Genomic DNA, 21,537 nt, shown 5'->3' on the forward strand with positions numbered 1-21,537 from the left:
AATCAGCTCCACAAGTGCAGTGACATGTCTCCCCTTTCACACACTTTTAAGGGGCCCAACTTCTTGTAGCCAGGTAGTTGACATTTTGGGGTTTTTTAAGCTGACTTTTATGCTGCAGGGAAACCAAGTCACTCACTACAAAACCCTGTCAATCTCTTTTCTCCTTTTCTTAATATTTTGATGTATTTCTCTTCATGTTTTTCCCATCCAATCCTTGTCTTAATCCTTTGATTGTCTTTGTCCACTTGCCTTATTGTTGACAATTTTCTGCATCCCTTCACCAGAGGAAAAAGCTGGAAAATGTCCTGCTCATCTCTGTAAGATACCCATCGTTATTTAATGGTGACGCCTTATTCATATCCCAAGAATCTGGCAGATAAGTTGCTGGAGATGTTGTCAGCAAGGCAAATGCACCAAAACAGGGGTGTTTATGATGCAGCAATTTGCTACAGGAGTAATCCATAATAACTTTTTATCAAACAAAATGGTATTCCCCTATCATTACATCTTGGTTTTACCATTTCATCTGCGGTAACGTTTTGTCTGGGTCATTTCCTCACAATTGAGTTAAATATGTAATGGTTTCATAAATAGAAGCTATATATGCTTGCAGATACAGGATATTATTGCTAAAGATGAAGTATCCTTCATTAATTTTAATTTACCAATTGGTTTGTAATAGGTTTTAATAAAATTTTATCTTAATATGATAATGCTTCTTTGGTCCACCTATTTCCTGCTTAATTTTGACCCAGGTCTTTTATTGCAGTTACATAATAAGATATGTATCTGTTCTTTGTTAATTCCAGAAGCAATTACAGAAGTCTGTCTACTTAGTTTTGATTGTATAGGTAGGATTCTGACCTTGCACCAGACCAGAACTTTGAGCAGAGTAAGATTTTTTCAGCCTGGAGAAGAGAAGGCTCCGGGGAGACCTTATAGTAGCCTTCCAGTACCTGAAGGGGGCCTACGGAAAAGCAGGAGAGGGACTTTTTACAAGGGCATGTAGTGATAGGACAAGGGGTAACAGTTTTAAACTGAAAGAGGGTAGATTTAGATTAGATATTAGGAAGAAATTCTTTACTGTGAGGGAGGTGAGACACTGGCACAGGCTACCCAGAGAAGTTGTGGATGCCCCCTTCCCAGAAGTGTTCAAGGCCAGGTTGGATGGGGCTTTGAGCAACCTGGTCTAGTGGAAGGTGTCCCTGCCCACAGCAGGGGGATTGGAACTAGGTGATCTTTAAGGTGCCTTCCAACCCAAACCATTCTATGATTTATTGCCACATGTTTGAAGATATTTTCGTTGTCCCAGTATGTCTCTCTGCAATGGTCTTGTTAATGTGAGAATGATGTGTATTTGTTAAAAAATGAAAAATTAAAAATTTACTGGTCCCAGTTCTACAAAATCTGTATGACTAAATGTCAGAGTTATCTTACCAAACTTTTGCAACGTAGAAATGAAGCATCCAGTGTAAACTGGGTGTCTAGGATCACTGGATGGACAATGTAAATAAAGAGACACCTCCAGATTATAGCTCATCTCACTTATTTTAGGGTAGAATTAATTGTCCTGGAGGTTCCTGACCATAGTGGAAACCTTAGGCAATTAGCTTAGAATAAACACCCAGCTTTTAAACAAAGTAGAAGGACCTGGAGTTCCACTTCTGCATCCACTGAGCCCCTCTTACCTGGCTGGACCACAGCCTTTGCTACAGCAATATGAGGATTTTCTTCCTAGTTCCCTTTTCTTATTAGCATTTAATTGCCTGAGAAAGAACACACCAGGTCTTAAGGTAGGATAACCTTTGAGGAGAAGCCAGTTTTAGTCTCTTGCCAAACAAGCATCTAAAGTGGGCAGAGTATGACATTTGGTCAACTGTGAGTTCTCTAGGTTGATATTCTTCTGCTAAAATAGTTGAAAGATTGTAGAGCAAAATCATCCTTTTCCTTCCATATCCCACCCTGTAAAATTTTTTTGTTTTGAGAATGGAAGTCTTACTAATGATGTCATCTGGACCTACATTTTCAGTCATGATTTGTTCCTCATCTGATCATGTTTGGAATTTTGTTCAGCAGGATGGCAGCATCTTAAGCATTTCCATATTGATAGTCAATTAATAAAATTTCAAACCAAGATGCAACTCTGAAGTCCCTTTTTGACCATAGCTATATATCATCTGATTTGAAAACAAGTAATAGAAAAAAAAAGTAAATTGCCAGCCAGATAACCTATGTCCAGGAAATTAGAAGTGCTGATTTTATATAGCTTATTTTAGAAGTTGTAGCTCTGTTGCCTTAAGAAACAGTCTCTGAGTTTAATGCTGTTAAAATCCCATTAGATCAAACCTCAAGTGGATTGTATGTGGTCATTTTGTATATATATTGCAATGCAAAGCTTTTAGCTTTAATTTTACTGGCCAGGAACATTACCTGGCACTCACTCCACAGTATAGGTATGTATTATTCAGAGTTTCTGAAAGCATTAGAGTTATCGACAGAACCATCTTATTATACCCTCTCTGCATTGAAAGAATCTTTCTTTTTTGCTGTCTTTCTGAGCTGCATCAATTAGTAAAATGCTCATGAAACTGGAATTGTTCCCAGGTATTTTTGCACACATGTTTTTCTGAAGAGGTGGTATCAAATGGGTTTTATGGCATCAACTGATTTGTTTTATTTGTGTGCTAGGTGGTATCTTGGCCAACAAACAAAATTGCTTTGATGACTTTCAGTGTGCTGCCAAATACCTCATCAAGGAAGGCTACACGTCCCCAAAGAAGTTGACTATTAATGGAGGCTCAAATGGGGGCCTCTTAGTTGGTAAGAACTGCTCATGTGTTTCCTGGGTTTGGTGCTGGGTTTATCAAAGTAATCAGACAAAAAATAATGAGATCCTCTTTTCAAAAGTTGCCAGAATGTCAGTGCATTAGTATATACCAGGTGTTAAATACAATTGTAATACATTTGTTGTTTGCATGGGACATTGGGATTCTGCAGTCTCTAGCAAAGGCTGACTGTTAAAAGCCATACTTTTACAATTTACTTTACAATTTACTGTCTTGTGTGGTAGAGCTAACCCTGTGGTAGAATCACACAGTAAGTAAGAATGCTTTAAAAAACATTTGTATTTCATTTTTCTTTCTTAAGGCTAACCATTACAAAATAATTATTGAATAACCAGAAATCTGTTATGTAGCATTGAGAAACTTTGTGTGGTCTGTAGCATAAGCCAGAATCCCGTGTCCTGCAATCCTTCATCAGAGATTCTCGTTCACTCTCTGTAGTCATGCATTCTCGTTCTTAGAGGGCAAATGAAAACATGACAGTTTTGCCTGTAAAGCCTTTGTACAGAGGCACCTAACAATTTGGCTCTGCTTTCATTGTGTAGTTAAAACATGACCACAAATAAAATCATTAATGTCTCTGGTGAGAAACGTAAAATACAAGTACAGCTACTTTAAAAAGTCATGAGCTTTTGAGGTGCTGTGTAAATATAGCACTTTTACAAATGCATCTTGTTCACAAGACTGCTGTGTTCTGAAATTCGAGGAAATTAATAGCCTCCTCTTAAACAGAGAAGCTTGTCACAAAACCATCTCATAGTCTAAGCAGGACTTAAAGAGCTACAAAATTTATTTCTGGTTAAAACCCTGTGTCTGCAAGTAGTAGAAGAAAAAGGGAGGTAATTTTGTTCAATTTTGAAGGGAGAAGGAAACACTAATGATTTTGGGGTTTGTTTGTATTTTTTTTTAAACAGCATGAAAGGCATGTGACAGTATGACAGAGTTGAGCTACTCATGTGAGAAGAAAAAGAAATCATTTCAAGTTAATAAACCACTGATTTATAGAAAATTAGTAGATTTACTAGGCCCACTCTTTATTTGCTCTTCCTTTTATACTCCTCCCTATTTATCTCCTGCTGAATACTGGCTCTGTTGATTTTATTTTACTTTTCAGTGAACCAGCATCCAGCATAAGAAACAGGATTTGGAGTTATACAGATCTTTGGTCTAAGCGATCTTTTTGCTTTCTTCTTAAATGCTTCTTGGTTACAGGTGGCAGGAGGTATTTGTGCATTGTAAATAAGAGCACCAATAGAAATGGATGAATACGGCAAAGGATTAAAGAGTTTGCACACCGTTGGGAGTGCAAGCATTGCACAAGTCAATTTTATGTGACTGTAAATATATATTTGGAAATGCAGTTAAACTTTCAACGTGTTACACAGCTTCTGAAAATAGTATTTTATGGTTACATGGACTTCAGTTTCAGTCAGGATAAGATTCATCCTGCCCGGCATTAGTCATCAAAACCCCTGTGTTTCTGGCTGAAAAAGTCAGCTGGGCTCCTTGTTAAGGTAAGGGGAAGCAGATGCCACCTGCAGAGTGTAGGTCATTCCAGTAGGAGACAGGTGTTAGGAATCTAGACCTCCCTGATGTGAAAAACCTATTGTTAGAAACCTTCCCTTGCACTTGCAGATGATTTACAATCCAGCTGGATTTCCATGCTCTTGATGAGACAGATAGAGATTTTCCGTGACTGGGTAGAATTAGGTGAATTTGGGAAATTCTTGTAAGTGCTTTTTCATCAAAGCAGAACTTTTTCATCAAAGCAAAACTAAATTTTGCAAGCAAAATTTTGTTCATGCAGCACTAGAGAGCATAACTCATACTTTAGGTGCAAGGACCCACTGCCAGATTTTCTTAGTTCTCGTTTATTGAAGAAAAAACTGACAAGGAGGAGTATTGTCACTCTTCCAAAAGGCTGTTTCCTTTTAGTCTGACTGACAGTAGGTGTCTCTGAGGAGCACAGAGCCCTCAGCTCTTGCCTCATTCAACTGCAAAACAAGACTTCCTTGTCCTGCAGTGTGATCCCAAAGCTGAGGAGAGCAGCACAGCTGTGAGCTGAAAACCTCCTTCATGCAAACGTAGTATTTGACCTCTCCTGTTTGCTTAGAGAAACAGTTCTCAGGTTTTGAAATCTTACTTTTGTATTGAATTTTAAAGCTCAAAGTGTGTGCGTAGAGGAGTAAAATTCATGAATAAATTTTTGTTCCAGGTTACAGTTTATTAATGCGTATAATTAAGCATTATGGCTAATTAAAGGGGTGCAGTGGGAATGAATGAGTGTCTCCGTAAGTGATTTCTTACTGAAGTAACTATTTAGGGAACTAGGAGCAGCAATTTTTTATAAAATCCTGAGCAACACACAGTGCTTCAAGAGACACTCTGCAATAAAGAGTGCTAAAATTAAACGTTACGATAGTTATTTTGGCTCTTTTTCCTACCAGAATATAATTTATATTCATAAAAGGAAATAACATGAAGGGGAGGGATCTGATCAAAAGCTTCAGTTAAAACGATAAAGAGCTTTTATGAGGCAGCTATTTAAGGCACGATATATATACCTTCTGAAAATGGCTCAGAAAGGACCCAGGAAGAGTCAGCACAGTTCCATATCAGATGACCAGAAGTAAAATCGCATCCTTCAGAAAACAGAAATCACGTTCAAATGAAGAAAACAGGGTAGAGCGTAAACTCTCACAGGGACTGACGGACCACAGGAGGCTGATGAGCAAATTGTTTCCAATATAAAGATTAGCAGTGAAAGCTTTCTGTGCACATCAGAAGCAGAAAGCTGGCCAGAGGATCTGTGGGACTTACAGGTCAGTGAGATGTAACAGGAGCACTAGAGAAAGATAATGGCAGAGCAGAACAACTAAATGGTCTATTTGTGTTGATGTTTCCCCCTGGGGAGCATGAGGAGTTCCCTGCACCAGAGTCTCTCTTCATGGGGAATACTCTGAGGAGCTGACTCAAGCTGAAGCATCAGCAGAAGAGGTTTTGGAATAAAACAAGCAAATGAAAAGTAGTGTGTTGCCAGGACCAGATGGTGTACACGCAAGATCCTAAGTGAACTCCGATACGAAATTGCAGGCTACTAAGTCTGAGTGTCTGAGGAATAGAAGGGGGCAAGTGTAATGCCCATTTTTAAATGGTTCATGGTGATCCGCAAGCTGCAGATGAGTAAATCTGACTTCTCTAATGGGCAAACCAATTGAAACCAAGAAATAATAGCTGACATATAAGGAACAATTTTGCAAAACTGTTAGAGCTATTTGAAGGAGTCAGGGAGCATATGGTGCTGGTAATCTAGGTGAGGAGTTATTCTGGCATTTTCAAAAGCTTTTGACAAGGTCCCTCGCATAACGCTATGCAAGAAAGTTCTTGCTGCGCTGGAAGCAAGGTCGTGTCATAGCAATATCCTGGTTAGCAGGAGAATGGGAATAAACGGTCCATTTTCACAATGGACAAAAATAAGGAGATGCGAGAATTTGGGAAAGAGTATATCTATGTGTGGATGCACAGGGATTAGCTCTGAATTAAGAAAGGGATTCTGGGATCCATTGTAGCAGTTATGTGAAAATCTCAGTGCTCTTATTTCTTAAAATTCAAAAAAAAAGCAGGAGAACTTGTAAAATCACCAGGCAACAGATTTAAATCAAGTAACAGAAATTGGAATTGAAGAACTTATTGCTACAAGATATGATGAACACTAGATGAATAAACATTAAGAAAGGTAATAGATGTATTTATGGAGGATATGTGTTTTTTAAAAGTGCATTTCTCCTTTAAACCCAGTTTGCTAGTTTGGAAGGCAGTTTTCAAAGAACAGCATGTTTGGTGCCTGAAGAACAGGGAAATAGCTCTTTTGAACATACCATCTTTGGGAGTTATAATTTCTATCCATTTGTGTATTTGCTTTCAGTTTTGCTTAAAAGTCTATTTGACTTCATATTCACTGGCAGTCTTCTCCCCATGCAATTGGGTTTATATCAGACATTTTATACTCAAGTTTTTTGGCTCCTCATATTATATGGTAATCTATATTTCTTTTCACATTTTTTTTTAACTTAACAGTTTTACTTTTTTTAAAAAAAAAAAAGAAACCAAGTGTATAAAAGACAGCTTTTTGGAAGTTGATCTGTCATAACCTGGGCAGTGGACCTTTCACTGCTGAGCTTAATTCTTTAATGTATGAATACTAATAGAGCTGTTTTCCTATCGAAGCTGCCTGTGCTAATCAGCGCCCCGATCTATTTGGTTGTGTGATTGCCCAAGTGGGAGTGATGGACATGCTCAAGTTCCACAAGTACACCATTGGCCATGCTTGGACCACTGACTACGGTTGCTCTGACTGTAAAGAGCAGTTTGAATGGCTGTGCAAGTAAGTGCCTTTAAGTACTTCTGTGGTTGTTAAAACGCATAGTCTGCTCAACAGTTTCAGGTTGTCATGATCAATATCTATTCTAAGAATTATTTCATCCTTCCCCACACTGGATTTGGGGAGTTCAGCATTTCCTTACAAGTCAGTTTTGCATGAAAGACTATCTTCAAAGCCCTGTTGAGTCAACTGGTCATATTTTCAAAGACCTTGTTCTACTAGTAGCTTTAACAGCTCATAAGGTTTTCTTTCTGAACAATGACTCCTTTAGGCTGACACAACAGAATATTCTCAAGTGAACCACTACATAAATTGTATTTTTTACAATGGGGGAGAGATAATCACCGTTGTGAATTATATTATACAATGTGGATGGGATTTATTTGTAGGAATTGAATGGCACTAGACCATAACAGGATATTAATTCATCTCTTAACTCCTTGCTGAGAGGTCAGGAAAGATTTTTGGAAAAAAAAAAAAGGAGGAGGTGGGGGAGATGAGAGAAACAGCTGTGTGAGAACAGAAATGATCTGCACATTGGATATGGCTAATAATGAGTGTGTTAGAATAAGTGCCATCATTTAAAAATATTTTTCTGGAACCTCGTCTTCTGTTGTTGCATTTGTATTCCTTTAATAATGAAGATTGACATTCCAGGAGAGTGCTTCAGACACACTAAACAATTTGGCTGGTCTGAAATTTAATAGAGTGTTTAGATATTAAAAAGTACATGTGCTACAAGTACACGTGAGATCTAAACTGATTTAAAGCATTTATTTAAAAACAAAAAATCAATGTCAAGTCCAAATACTAGATGATCAGTTGGGCCCATTGTAATTAGATTGTTTCAGAACCTCCAGTTGTCTAATTTAAGCTTTCACTGGCAAACAGATTTTTGTAAATACAGTGCAGAAAACCATTAACAAATTTCATAACTCATCTTTTATCTATTGATAACTTAGATAATAGATAAAAGCTTAACTGTTATAAAAACGATCCAAATAAACTTCATAATTTTGGATACTGAAACTTGCCTGCACGTATGTGAATTCAGATGTTCTGAAGAGGTGAGTTTTAAATTCATTCTGTGATTAGGAGAAATGCATCTGTAGAAAGGAGTCACTCTGTACCTGCTTACACACATGCCTACTCACAAAATCTCAATGCATAATTTTAGAAACATCTTATATGGCAATACCTGAAATACTTCTTTGCCTCCTTTTCAGCAGCTGGCAATTGCTTATCAAATGTAGGAAGATACATATGTAATGTTGCTTAGATGTTGACTTTACAGATACGCAAAAAATACATAAGGCCAATGGTGTGGCATGTAGTGACTACCGTTTCACTTCTTTTCAAAACAAATCATAGTCTGCAAATTCGCTTACATTGTTCCTTAGATGAAAATGAGGAAGCTGGAAATCTATTAGGTTAGACATTCAAATATTGTCACATGTTCTTAAAAATAATTTGGACTTACTTAATGGGTACTCCTCCAAGTGGGAAATTTATTCAAAAATAAAGCAAAATTTCCTTCTGTATTTCCTCTCATGAAATAGGGAGGGAAAATAGTATCTTACTCTTGATTTGAGGAGTGTAACATTCTTCCTAGGTGTAGCTCTGTCTAAATTAAGTATGAAATGTTTAGATTGAATTCTTTGTGACTTACTATTATGTTTGATTTCTAATGCTAGAGAGTACCTTGTGTTGAGATATGTAGATACATTTTTATGTTATGTTACAGTACCTGAAAGATGTAAATTCTCCTGCAAAGAAAACAAATTTTGGAAGTTAAAAATTTGCTCAAAAAATAGGAATCAAGGTCATCTACTGAAAGCAGGAAAGCTTACAGTTCTCCTTTTAGTTTTCTGCATGATGTTCCCTCAGAGTACGTGCGTGTTCAAAGGTGGCCTAAATATTGGAGGGAACAAATTTTATAACTGTACAGCACTTGTGGCTTACCATCACTGTTTCCAAATTTGCATGGGAAGAAGCCATTCACATGCAGACCTGCACTCCGTATATTTGCTGGGAAAAAGTCTCAATCTCCCTGTTTCCCAGCAGGATGGATCCTGCTATGGACTTGACAGCTTTTGATGTAGCTTCCCTGTTGCCCATTCCTGATATTTTTGGCATTTCTGTGAGATGTATGCACATGACTCTCTGAAATTAAAGAACTGTACTTGCTTCACATTTGAGAGCCAGACGTCTTTGGCCACTACCACGTATCAGTTGCCAGTAGTGCAATTCTGATTTATGCAACTGAAAACCGTAGTATTCTGAGTGCTATCAAATGCCACTGTGATGATTTTAGTGTGAAAGGACCTTCTTGTTGGGTCTTGAGAAAAAAATATGTAAACATTTGTGTGCCCTTCTCAGGTACTCTCCGCTTCACAATATCAAAATACCAGAAGAAGATGGCATCCAGTATCCCTCTACGCTGCTTCTCACAGCAGACCATGATGATCGTGTGGTCCCTCTACATTCACTGAAGTTTATTGCTACTCTGCAATATGTTGTGGGCCGAAGCCGTAAACAAACCAATCCACTTCTCATCCATGTTGACACCAAGGCTGGACACGGAGCAGGAAAGCCAACTGCTAAAGTTATAGAAGAAGTGTCAGATATGTTTGCTTTTATAGCACGATGCCTAAATCTTGATTGGATTGAATAGGCAAAATGCATATTACGGTCTCCTTTAGGAAACAAGGGCTTTAACACCATTTAAGACCAACCAGACTACTACTTGGTGTAGTACTTACATTTAAGAACTGCAGTTTAATATTTTATTGATCCAACCTGCTATGGAGTTTTGCTCTTCTGTGCTTCCCTCTTTTTGGCATTTCTTTGAATTTCTTTTCTACTGCGTTCCAAAGTACATTTTGAAAAGCATGTTCAAATAAATAGCTGAGCTACTGTCGGTGCTATTGTGGACGTTTAGATTCCAGAGTTAGTGCTAGTTGAGCTTATTTCCTGTAAACAATTTTAATGTATTTTGCACCTATAAACATATCCAGATCATCTGTAATTAAATGTAAGTACTGTCCACATACAAGAACTCTGAGCATACTTTATTTACACAGTAACTTATTTAAGAATGTAAATTGAAGGTGTTTAATGATAACCATGAAATACTGAAGAGACAGTAATCTGGGTAATTGAGTCAGATATTATTAAAAAGCTTATATTATATGCTGTTCATAAGTGTGTTACAGTCTGTAATAACGATGTTGCTAAATTATTCTTTCCTTCCAAAGAGACGTCAAAATGTCACCAGTTTTCTGTCGTTTATTTCCACACAGAAGAGAAAATTGGAGGCCAGAAAACTTGAAGAATTCTTAATCTCATTCAAGCTATACAGATACTCTTCAACAACCCACCTGCTGTTAGCTCTTTAACTATTTCTGAAGTTTAAACTGGTTTAAAAAAAAAAAACAAAACCCAAAACAAAAACAACGACAAAAAAACCCACAACAAAAAAAAAAACCACAGCCCAAAACCACAGCTTTGTCCAGATTGTTCACGTTCAGTTTTTCCTGGTGCCTCTGACAGAGTGTTATCTAACAAGCCAAAATCTGAACATATGTATATAACCTAGTTCTGGCTGCAAAACAACGAGAGCTCGTAGTCAGACTCCCTAATGATTTGACACAGGCACAGTATTTGAACTGCCGTTTCATATCTTTCCCATCTAGGCTGTAGAGCTATAAAGTAGATGTGAGTATTTGCCTACTAGCAGTCTAAACTCTGATGCACTGCAGCGATTAGGGTTTGATTTTGCAGAGCAAAAAAGTATTCTACCAATCATTATTAGTCTTGTTGCTGCTCCAGAAACCACTGCTGCTTCTCAGTTTTGGATAAACTGATATATTCTTCCAGAATCATGCTCGTCATTATATTCATACTTAGACCCTAAGGCTTGTATTTTAACTCTGGACTCAGGCGTTTCATCTCTAAGCAAACAATGTCTCAGCCCAGGAAGAGGAGGGAGTGGTATTTAAAAGAGGAGTAGGCTGCTGTAAACAGCAGCAAAATTAAAAATAAATTTGCACCAGATGCACCCTGTGTTTCTCTCATGCTTTGGGGCTTCTGCTGATTCCCTCTGCAGTCCAGGAAGGATTGTCCCTCCCAGGCCCTTGTTATGCATAATTTAATTTTAGGAGAAAAAGGAAAAAAAAAAAAAGGTTCTCTGCTTTCCTATGAAATACCACACCTAAAACCTGTATGTGATCTGGGGTTTATTTGTGATCCATGGGCATTACAGTTTTACCAGATGCTTTATGGACTGATGCATTCTGATCACAGCATCGAATTAAACAATCAGAAGACGGAGTTGAGGGAAGGTTGTTTTTTTTTTTCCCTCCAGGCTGTGAAAACAGGGTTCAGGTTCAGTACCCTCTTTTCCCACAGGGACGTGAACTGCTTTCTGTGGTCGTCTGGGGATTTTCAACTGCTTCCCTTTCAGCGTGGCAGAAACAACACATAAAGCAGTGCCATCTCTGCTTGTAACACCTCACAGTTGTGACATCTGGCCTTTTATTGAATGTTACAGTATCATCAAGAGGGCAGAGCTTCACCTTTGAGATGGGAACTTTGCAAGATAGGGTGTGTGGAAAACATGGTCCTCGGGCATTTGTGAAATAGAGATGAACTGTGTCAGTGCATTGAATTGCAAAGGCTTGGGCACAGCCACCTCAATCATCTCTTCAGATCTTTGTTCCTAAAAATGCTTTTCCTTGTTGTCCAGCTGCTCGAACGCAAAATTATGGCACAGGTTAAAAATCATTCATTTTCCTCCTGAAGCTTTCTGCTGAAGCTGAGCTCCCTGAAGGGTTCGGTATCAGGGCAGATGACCGTGATGTGGGGAGTTTGGAAACAAACATTTCTCTTTGAGTGGCAATCGATAGTATTGAAGGTGGAGCTGGCTTGCTGGAGACACCACTCACAAAACAAGAAGTGTTCAAGAGTATCCCTTGTAGAATGCTGCTGTCTCTATTGGGAAGGCATTGTGTTTCTGTAATAAGGTCCTAATGTCGACATTTTAATCCATCTTAATCAGATATGCCAAGTACAGGATTCAGGTGCCAAAAAAGTGATGTTGCAGAGCTGTCCTGTTAGCGGAGTTGCTCCTTTCAGTGCAGAAAGGGTCATGCTCCAACTGGAATCCATACTCTTGAGTGAGTAATGCTCTTGTAATACAGTGGGATTTAAACCTTCAGGGTGTGGATTAAATAGATCTGGAGCCAAAACGTTCCTGCTGTATAAAACGTAATGAAATCTCTGTTAGTCTGGTTTCAAGGTTAACTTCTTTTCTGTACAGTGGAATGCTATTTCATGGAAAGGCTTTTTTTGTGCCTTTTATTTCCAGTGCGTGAAGCAAAATTCACTAGCTGGGCAAGGGAGCCTCCTCACAACTATCTGCTCTTTCAAAATCTTATTTCTTAGAAAAATAATTTGTTTTGTGCCAAGATCAAAATCAGAAAAATCTTTGAAAACCTGTAAGAGGCTTTTTCTACATGAACCCAAATCTGTTTTTAACTGGAAATAAATGAACTTGGTACATATTGCTCCTTCTGATACTCTTCACAACTAATGTAAAGATATATTAGTTGTCTTTGCTCCCATGAGAATACATTTGCATCAGAGTTGATTTATGTGAAAAAGGTCAGAAGTAGTTTTAAAAGCTGAGAGTCTTCATATTCTTCACAGAAAGAGATATTTGAATTTCTTTGCATCAGAGTTCATTTATATTTTGGTAGCTGCAAAAAAAAAGATACTGACTTTAGATAGGTGCTGCACCCTCCGCAGCAATATAACCACCAAGATCTAAGGGTGGAGGAAGGGCAGCTGGCCTGTGGATATGTAAGAATAAAGGACGCTCAAGACAGGGTTTGGAGACACCTGTTCCTGGCACCTAGGACTTCTCCCGTTTCACCAGGATTTTCTTGACTTGACTGTACTTTGCCATCTGTCTGTAGGAAGGCAGAAACATGAGCAGCAGTACTTTGGATTCGATACGGCAAGCAGCAGCTTTCAAACATCTATGGTGTCAGGTCATTTATTTATTTTTAGCCTGAGGTAGCCCCTCAGGATTGCTTAAAGGTCTGCTTTTAGACTCTTCCTGACAGCCTCCCCTGTGAAAGGGGTTTTCCAAGCTGAGTAGGATTCAGTGGGGAGGGCCGAGGGAGGGACTTTGGAAGCCACGCTAATAAATAACCACCCAATTTTCTGCCAAGCTCTTCTACTTTGAAAATCTTTAGTAGACAGCTTTTGTGCAATTGCCTCTTTGTGCAGACCTCTCAGGATATGGATAGTCCATGCTGTTTGAACAGCCAGGTTTGGCAACTTTGTTCATTTCTCCGTATGTTCTTTTAATTACTTCTGTCTTACTATACTGCATGCCAGGAAAAGAAAAAGCATTCCTTTGGCTTTTTTTTTCCTTGCCCTTGAAGGAGGGAGAGGTGGGGTAGCCTTCCAATTCTTACTGTCTCTGAAGATAACCAAGGTGTGTCCTCAAGATAACATTATTCCTGAATAGCCATTTCTGAATAAGCTCATGTCTTCAGTTTATTAATGGCAGAGAAATCCCAGTGATGGAGTCTCTCAGTGGAAACTGGGCTAGCCACTGGCATCTGCAAAAATGAACTGAAATTCTGGACTCGGAGAACTGTAATTTGGCCATTTCTCCTAATTTTCCATAAGAAGATTAACTGAAAATTCAACATTTAAAACTGAAGCTGAGCAATAACATGCCAGTGAGATCTCGGTTCTGTAGACATCCCTCTGCCTTGCTAGCAGGAGTAACAGAGGCAAGGAACAACCTTGGTGCTCATGCCCTTACCCATAGCAGGGTAAGTTTAATGCTGGAAGTCTGAATGGCAAGAGTCAGTTTGTGGTGATTCTCACTAAATGTTTCTAGCTTCCGCAGCAGATGCAGCACAGGAGCTGGAGTCAATGGATGGATGATGTCTCTGCAGATGTGACGTTTCTAGCCTGCCGCATGCTGTTCAGAAGACTACAATTTGTGCATGTGCGCTACTTTCAATGCCTCTCAGGCCTTCTCTGTGCAAAAAGGAAGGAGACATTATTCTTGAACCCCTTAAAGTGGGGGGACATTTGCTATTTTAAATAACGTGTGTATTATGTAGGTATCTGATAGTGTTAACTGAAGCATTAAATTAGATATTTGTCTATAACCTAAACAGGGCAATATTAGGCCCAAAACATCATCTATAATTTTCATCTTAGCATCACTGTCAAAATTTTGGGGAAATAATCAGAAGAAAAGCAATAGAAAGGGCTTGAATTTGTAGTATTCGTATTGATTTGACCCTTCAGTACTTCAGGAGTCTGGATGAACATTCACTGTGTGGGTTCCAAAATAAGCATTTCCCCAGACATGGAGGGAGGTAAAATTTCCTGGTTTTAGGAAACAAGGTTGTATTACAAATGTAAGATTACACACCGTGAAGCTACAGACCAGCTGCAGGTTGAGCTGCATGAAATACCTTAATTCAGCAGGGGCACCTGGGCTCAGAGGTGGTAATTCCATTTAGGTCTTAGCACCGTTGTTTTCATACTGCTTTTCTTTCCCTGCGAAGAGCTGTGCTTAACCTCTGACATCTCCTCAGTAGAAGAACAGATGAACATTAAGATATATTGCATTTCAGTGATGCCATCAAATATATTCTCTTCTCCTGTGGGACTTCGAAAGTGTCAGAAGAGAAGAGCAACAGCAACAAAATTAACGTTTGCTTTGCCACCTGGCAGTCATTGAAAAACCGTGAACATACTAAATAACAGAGGAATTTATTCATTAGTTATACACCAGTTAATGCAATTTTTTAGAAGTTTGGATGAGAATGCTTAGCTGGTGAAAAACTGCTTTCTGTGCTGCTTTATGCTTTTAGGCCCTTTCTTGTGTACAACAGCAGCATGTCATTTTGACAGCAAGTGACAAAGTGCTGTGACGTGGGCTGGTGTTTCCTTCCTGGGAAAGAATCTGAATAAAGGACTCGGGCATTTCACTATTCAGAATCCTTTGGAGCTGTAACAGGAGCAAATAAACAATATTTAGTGTCTTCTGATTGTTTCAAATGAAACTGTCTCATTTCTCCACAGAATATGATGTTTTGTGGTGGTGTTATATTTCAGGGGAAGCTCTGCTGTAGTAGAACAAGCTTTTTTTTATGTGCAGGTACCTATTTCAGTAGCTGGGCCAAGCTGCTAAGCACTTCCTATTTCATATATTTAGTGTTAATAATTAACATTCTGCTGCTGAAATTGCTTTTTGGTTTAGTTTAAAGCTTCTCAGTTTGAAAAATGTGTTTTCATCATGAATGGCATAAAGCTGTAGACCTAAGACCATTCATAGAGACACAAGTTTCAGCTCTTGTATGGTTTACCTTTCATCTTGCGTTTCACTAGGTAGACACAGGTACTAGGAAAACTTTTCATTACAGTAAAAAAGTGAAATAAACGTTCATTATCCCTGCCTGTAAATTGCAGAGCTTGGGAAACCTCTATTGTTGACTGTATATAAACAAATCTCCGGCTGTATTTTGATATTAAAGGGATTGCTTTTCCTGATTAGAGATGCTCAGACTTCTTGAGCTTCGAGGAAGTGCAGATCCAAATCTGATCTTCGCAAGAGCGCCCATCACTCACAGAATCACAGAATCACAGAATCAATCAGGTTGGAAGAGACCTCTGGGATCATCGAGTCCAACCATTGCCCTGACACCACCATGTCAACTAGACCATGGCACTAAGTGCCACGTCCAGTCTTTTCTTAAACACATCCAAAACTCAAAACGCCTAAAAGCAAAAGTTCTTGAAATTCCCTGTATTCGCAATGTGGTTATCCTCTAGCACTAGCTTGTAGAGCTTCGGCTGCCAAGGACAAACTGGAAAACATCCTCCTCTCACAGATGACAGTCACTCACACAACAACCCAGTCATTAAACAGTTTGCTGCGGTGGGCCTGCTGCCCATTCTTCCTGCCTGGTGGAGCCTTCCAGGGCCTTTGCGCTTGCCAGAGGAAGTCGATTGAGGGGGAGGGGTATCAGAGTTAGAAAATTGCTTCCAGCTTATGAATTAGAAACCTTATTGAGATCATTTCATTAGAGAGTTTGGACAGCCTTCGTTATTTTTGATGCTTGTTCCCTTTGGTGAGAATTAGTCAGCCTGTCCTGCCAAATGGGGACAGCAACGCTGGGTCAGAGGAAGAGTCACCATGACAGTGGACATCACCTGGAGAGGCATTCTGGAAAACAGGCTTTCTGTTCAGTGGGGTTTAACACCAACATGCACCAATATCTGCTTTGCTGATATAATTAGGTGCAAGGAAATATCCATGAGAACATTAACTGCAGCAGGGTGTTGTGACCTCGGTCCCTCAGAGTGGCTGTAGGGGACAAGACGCCTGTTGCAGCAGGACCTGTCAGAAACACGGGGAGCAACCACCAGCTGAATGTAGACGTGTAACATCTCTCGGTGGATGATAGGATAAGAACTGTGTACCTTGATTTTGGATGCACAGGCCTACAGAGCTCCTGCTTACGGAGCTGAAGGAAAAGCCATTCGCCCCCAGCTCTCAGAGGCTGATTTTGAGACATGTTGGCTGTAACTCATTCCAAGCTCCTACACCAGTTGTCGGGCTGGTGCTTAGCTGTAGTCACCAAACCATGTAAGTTCTCTATTTGGCTGTTAGTTTGGGAGCCGAGGATGACATACCAGTGACTTGAGGAGGGGTAGAATAGATTGAATCATTTAACCACTCAGCCACTTCACCCTGCTCTGCAGGCCTTGATGGAGATAGGCTTTATTGGGTTGTGGCCAGGGTGCCACAGGGTGGCCTGCACTGGCGGCTGAGGGCAGCAGAGTTGAAATGGGAGGGCAGATTTTGGTCAGGAGGGTTGGCCCTCTCTAGCCACCTGGAAAGGCATGGCAGCCTCTAGCTGAGCCTCCCCTTTTGGCCACCACCAAATGGCTGACAGGGATCTAAACCCCTATGACATAGGAATCCTCCCAGATTGGGACAGTGCCCAGGTGACTCCCCATCTTGTGCTCCCCTAAGGGTTGTAGGTCATCTGTTTATCAGCTCCCTTGTCCTACCTGTCAGGTTCAGCCTGCACCAGGTGATGTGGTCACCAAGGCTAAGTCGCTCTGGACAGACCAGTTTCCCTCTGTGGGAGCTAGTAGTGGCCTCAGCGGTTAGCTGAGGGAGCTGGGAGCAAGGGGCACACCAGCACAGACCATGCCCTCACTGACGGGTGCAGTCCCACAGGGTCAGACCGTGGTGGGCAGATCTGGGGGCTGGTAATGGGGCCCATCAACAGCCCCTGACACGGCAAGCAATGTACCAGGTCCAGGGTCCAGCCGTGGGCTCCAGACAGGAGCAAAAGGAGACGGAGCCAGAGACAGGGCTGGAGAGAAGCTACAGTTCCCATCCAAGGGGTCCATGGAGGAGGCAGGCTACCCATGGCACCCATACAGTAACAGGGGCTACCCAGCATTTGTGATGAATGCTTGCAGGGTTAGTTTTAGAAATAAAACTGAGATTTATTTCCCAGTCACTGGATAAGTAGAGGCTTCTCCTTTCCAGAAGCAGACGTTGCATTCTCTCCTAGGGAGAAAACCGGGTATTCGGACGTCCCCGTAGATGGCAGTGTCAGTGCCCTGGGTGCTGCAGGACTTCAGACCCCCAGGTGCCTTCTGATGCAAATATAAAATCACAGAATCACAGAATCAATCAGGTTGGAAGAGACCTCTGGGATCATCGAGTCCAACCATTGCCCTGACACCACCCTGTCAACTAGACCATGGCACTAAGTGCCATGTCCAGTCTTTTCTTAAACACATCCAGAGATGGTGACTCCACCACCTCCCTGGGCAGCCCGTTCCAATGGCTAATGACCCTTTCTGAGAAGAAATTCTTCCTAATGTCTAACCTGAACCTCCCCTGGCGAAGCTTGAGGCTGTGTCCTCTTGTCCTATCCTGGGAGAAGAGGCCGATTCCCACTCCACTACAACCTCCCTTCAGGTAGTTGTAGACTGCAATAAGGTCACCTCTGAGCCTCCTCTTCTCCAGGCTAAACAACCCCAGCTCCCTCGGCCGTTCCTCGTAGGTCAGACCCTCCAGACCCTTCACCAGCTTGGTCGCCCTCCTCTGGACTCGCTCCAACACCTCAACATCTTTCGTGAAGTGTGGGGCCCAGAACTGGACACTGTATTCAAGGTGCAGCCTCACCAGTGCCGAGTACAGAGGGACAATCACTTCCCTAGACCGGCTGGCTACACTATTCCTAATAGAGGCCAGGATGCCATTGGCCTTCTTGGCCACCTGGGCACACTGCTGGCTCATGTTTAGCCAGCTGTCGATCAGCACCCCCAGGTCTCTTTCCTCCGGGCCGCTTTCTAACCACTCTTCCCCCCGCCTGTAGCGCTGCATGGGGTTGTTGTGGCCAAAGTGTAAGACCTGGCACTTGTTCTTGTTGAACCTCATGCCGTTGGTCTTGGCCCATCTATCTAACCTGTCCAGATCCCTCTGTAGGGCCTTCCTACCCTCCAGCAGATCGACACTCCCACCCAGCTTGGTGTCATCTGCAAATTTACTGAGGGTGCACTCAATCCCTACGTCTAGATCATCTTTAAAGATATTGAACAGCGCCGGCCCCAGAACTGAGCCCTGGGGAACACCGCTAGTGACCGGCCGCCAGTTGGACTTTGCCCCATTCACCACCACTCTCTGGGCTCAGCCATCCAGACAGTTTTTAACCCATTGAAGAGTCCACCCATCCAAGCCCCGGGCAGCCAGTTTGTCTAGGAGGATGCTGTGGGAGACAGTGTCGAATGCCTTCCTGAAGTCTAGACAGACTACATCCACAGCCCTGCCCTCATCTACTAAGCGGGTCACTTGGTCATAGAAGGAGATCAATACCAAGGCAAGGCAAATTTCAGGGATCTCCCATTTCCCAGTAAATACTAAACTACAGAGTTGGGGGTCACTCTTTTTTTTTTCTTCTGCATCTTGAAATGTTTTATTTGTCTCAGACCAGAGGCAACTGCTTCTTTGAGTAACAGGGGTGGAGGGGGGATCTGCTCAGGCTACACACACACGTAGGTGAATTTGTTCAGCCAGGCTGCTAAAGGCTGTGCCTTGCAGCTCCTGACTTGGGCCCATCTTTAGCAAATGTGGCCCATTGTGAAAAGCTTTGTACCTCTTTAAATAAATAAATCCCTCTTCCTCAAGACAGCTTCCAGCGTTGCAGACATCTGGTCAGACTCAAACAGCTGGTGACAGACCATTCTGGAAAAAAAACATTTTTTTCTTCCTCTACTTTGTGCCCAAATGTGATATTCTTCCAGCTGACACCAGCCTCAAGGCAGAAGTCCAGCGTTAATCATTTTTGCCTGGCTGCCATGGTAAAATTCAGAGGGTCTCACAGGACCGGGGGCACGCAGCCCCACACAAACACAACACGTGCCCCCCCCCTGCAGCAGGCAGCCTGGTGACACCGTGCCGGCAAACCTCTGAACAGGCAAAACCACCGTGCAAAGTGGAAGCACTGGGAGGCTGGTGCCTGCCTCTGCAATGCAGAGCCCGAGGAGGACTCCTTGGAGAAGGGCTGCTGGCGCCGCGGCCCCATCTGCCAAGGCTGACGGACAGCTGCTGCTGCTGGTGTATTTAATACCTCTGCCGTCGTCCAGACTAATGCACCAGCTCATGGAAGGGCTGTGCTTTCTGTACGTGTGCCAGAGCAATGCCAACACTTGCCGTGGGTCTTGGCTGTGGAGGAAAATGGGCTTATGTGGGAACTTGGGAAATATATCTCGATCATGAGGTCTCCAGGACCACCTGCCCTGCTTCAGCAGAGGGCCTGAATTCTATCAAATTACAGGGGCGGCCTTTCTTTTCCTTTAAGTATAAACATCTCCTGCACTCAAAGCTATTTTTTTTTCAAGTTTATTAGCATACTCATCTCATTTGTGGGCTTTCTCCACTTTTCAGGTTGACAACAGATGTCTAGGAAGTTAATTGCTCTCATGTTCAAGCCCTAGAAGGCTGTGCAAGCCTTTTGAGAGAGCTTATCATCCTTATCTCCAGTATAAATTTTGTTGAAAATGCCAGTTTAGCCTAGAAGCCAGCTTCCCAGCAGTCTTTCTCCAAAACTTGGAGCTGATCTCCTTGGCTTGGCAACCCAAGACCCACATAGACCTATAGATAATTGAAGGGAGATGCAGCCAGCAAGGAGACCCCTCGAACCAGCAATGGCAGCCAAGGCAAGGGAGCTGGGGAGCTCCAACCTCTCCAGGACTTACCAAAATCTTACTGCTGGCTCGTTTGTTTGAGCTGTCCTGCTGTGCTGTAAAGCATGAGGCTGGCAGGAGAAAAGGCACGCAGGGGCCTGACCCTCCACTGAATAACCAAGGCCTGTCATTCAGTGCAAAGATGTCCAGCTCAGATCAGGGCTTGGGCACAATGGAGACCTCTAGCTACCAAGGGAGCTTTCTGGCCTGCATGAGAGACATTTCTGGAGGGAAGCAATGAATTGACAGGGTTTTCTGAACTGCAGTTTCATACTTAAACACCTAGAGCATGTCTAACATAAATCCTCGTATTGACTCTGAGCCCATATCCCAGAGCAGCAGCAGCAGCCTTCTCACTCTCCCATCCCATTCTCTCTGCACTGCATTACACGTTACAAGAATATCTTGTTTTTTTTACCTGCTTTGAGCTCCACAAGGTGCTCTCATCTTTCCTAATCACACTAATCCTACTCGTTTCTCATTCTTTGACTTTGCTGTTTTAATCTTGTCTACTCCTTGAATTACCTAGAGCTTCAGCATGCAGGAATCACTACAAAGCTTATGGCAAAACCAAACAAGCTGCAGGCTCTCTCTCTCTCTCTCACACACACACACACACACATATGCAGAGACCTTTCCTTGGGGCTTTGCTTAATTTTCTCTCTGCTTTGTTCCAGATCACTTATTAGAAATTCAGAAATCCCTCGAGCCAGCTTCCGAAGACTAGCTGTTCTCCTTGGGTGACATATGTTTCCCACATATGTGGCCCTCCAAAGGGCTATGCTTCACTCAAATCTTATTTCTGGGATGCAACGGGGACTTGAGACAGCATGCTCAAGTCTCCATGGATGACTGAATCTCACCCATCGGGAATGTTTGGTACCAGCATTACAATCCCTGTTCTGCCCTCTGGTTTTAATCCCTACTTTCAGGCGCTTTCACTATCTGCTCCTAACTCCAGCTGTCGTCTTTTAAAGAAACACTTTTTGAACGTTTGTCGTG

At 41.8% G+C, this 21,537-nt stretch overlaps 1 protein-coding gene and 1 long non-coding RNA gene across 2 annotated transcripts in view; both read left to right on the forward strand.

The window, feature by feature from the left end:
* Nucleotides 1–11,280, forward strand: part of PREP (prolyl endopeptidase) — a 115,660-nt gene extending 104,380 nt beyond the window's left edge. Inside the window, exons 13-15 of the mRNA XM_068409370.1 lie at nucleotides 2,689–2,820; nucleotides 7,071–7,227; nucleotides 9,604–11,280. Coding sequence (XP_068265471.1) covers nucleotides 2,689–2,820; nucleotides 7,071–7,227; nucleotides 9,604–9,898 — 584 coding nt within the window. The 3' untranslated portion in view covers nucleotides 9,899–11,280. The remainder of the gene's footprint in view (nucleotides 1–2,688; nucleotides 2,821–7,070; nucleotides 7,228–9,603) is intronic.
* A 1,727-nt stretch (nucleotides 11,281–13,007) lies between these two features.
* Nucleotides 13,008–15,311, forward strand: LOC137668082 (uncharacterized). The gene is made up of 2 exons (XR_011048874.1): nucleotides 13,008–13,560; nucleotides 14,144–15,311. It is a non-coding gene; the product is annotated as an uncharacterized lncRNA (long non-coding RNA).
* Nucleotides 15,312–21,537: the final 6,226 nt, after the last annotated feature.

Source organism: Nyctibius grandis, chromosome 1 (genome assembly GCF_013368605.1).
Source record: "Nyctibius grandis isolate bNycGra1 chromosome 1, bNycGra1.pri, whole genome shotgun sequence".
Classification (NCBI taxonomy): domain Eukaryota; kingdom Metazoa; phylum Chordata; class Aves; order Nyctibiiformes; family Nyctibiidae; genus Nyctibius; species Nyctibius grandis.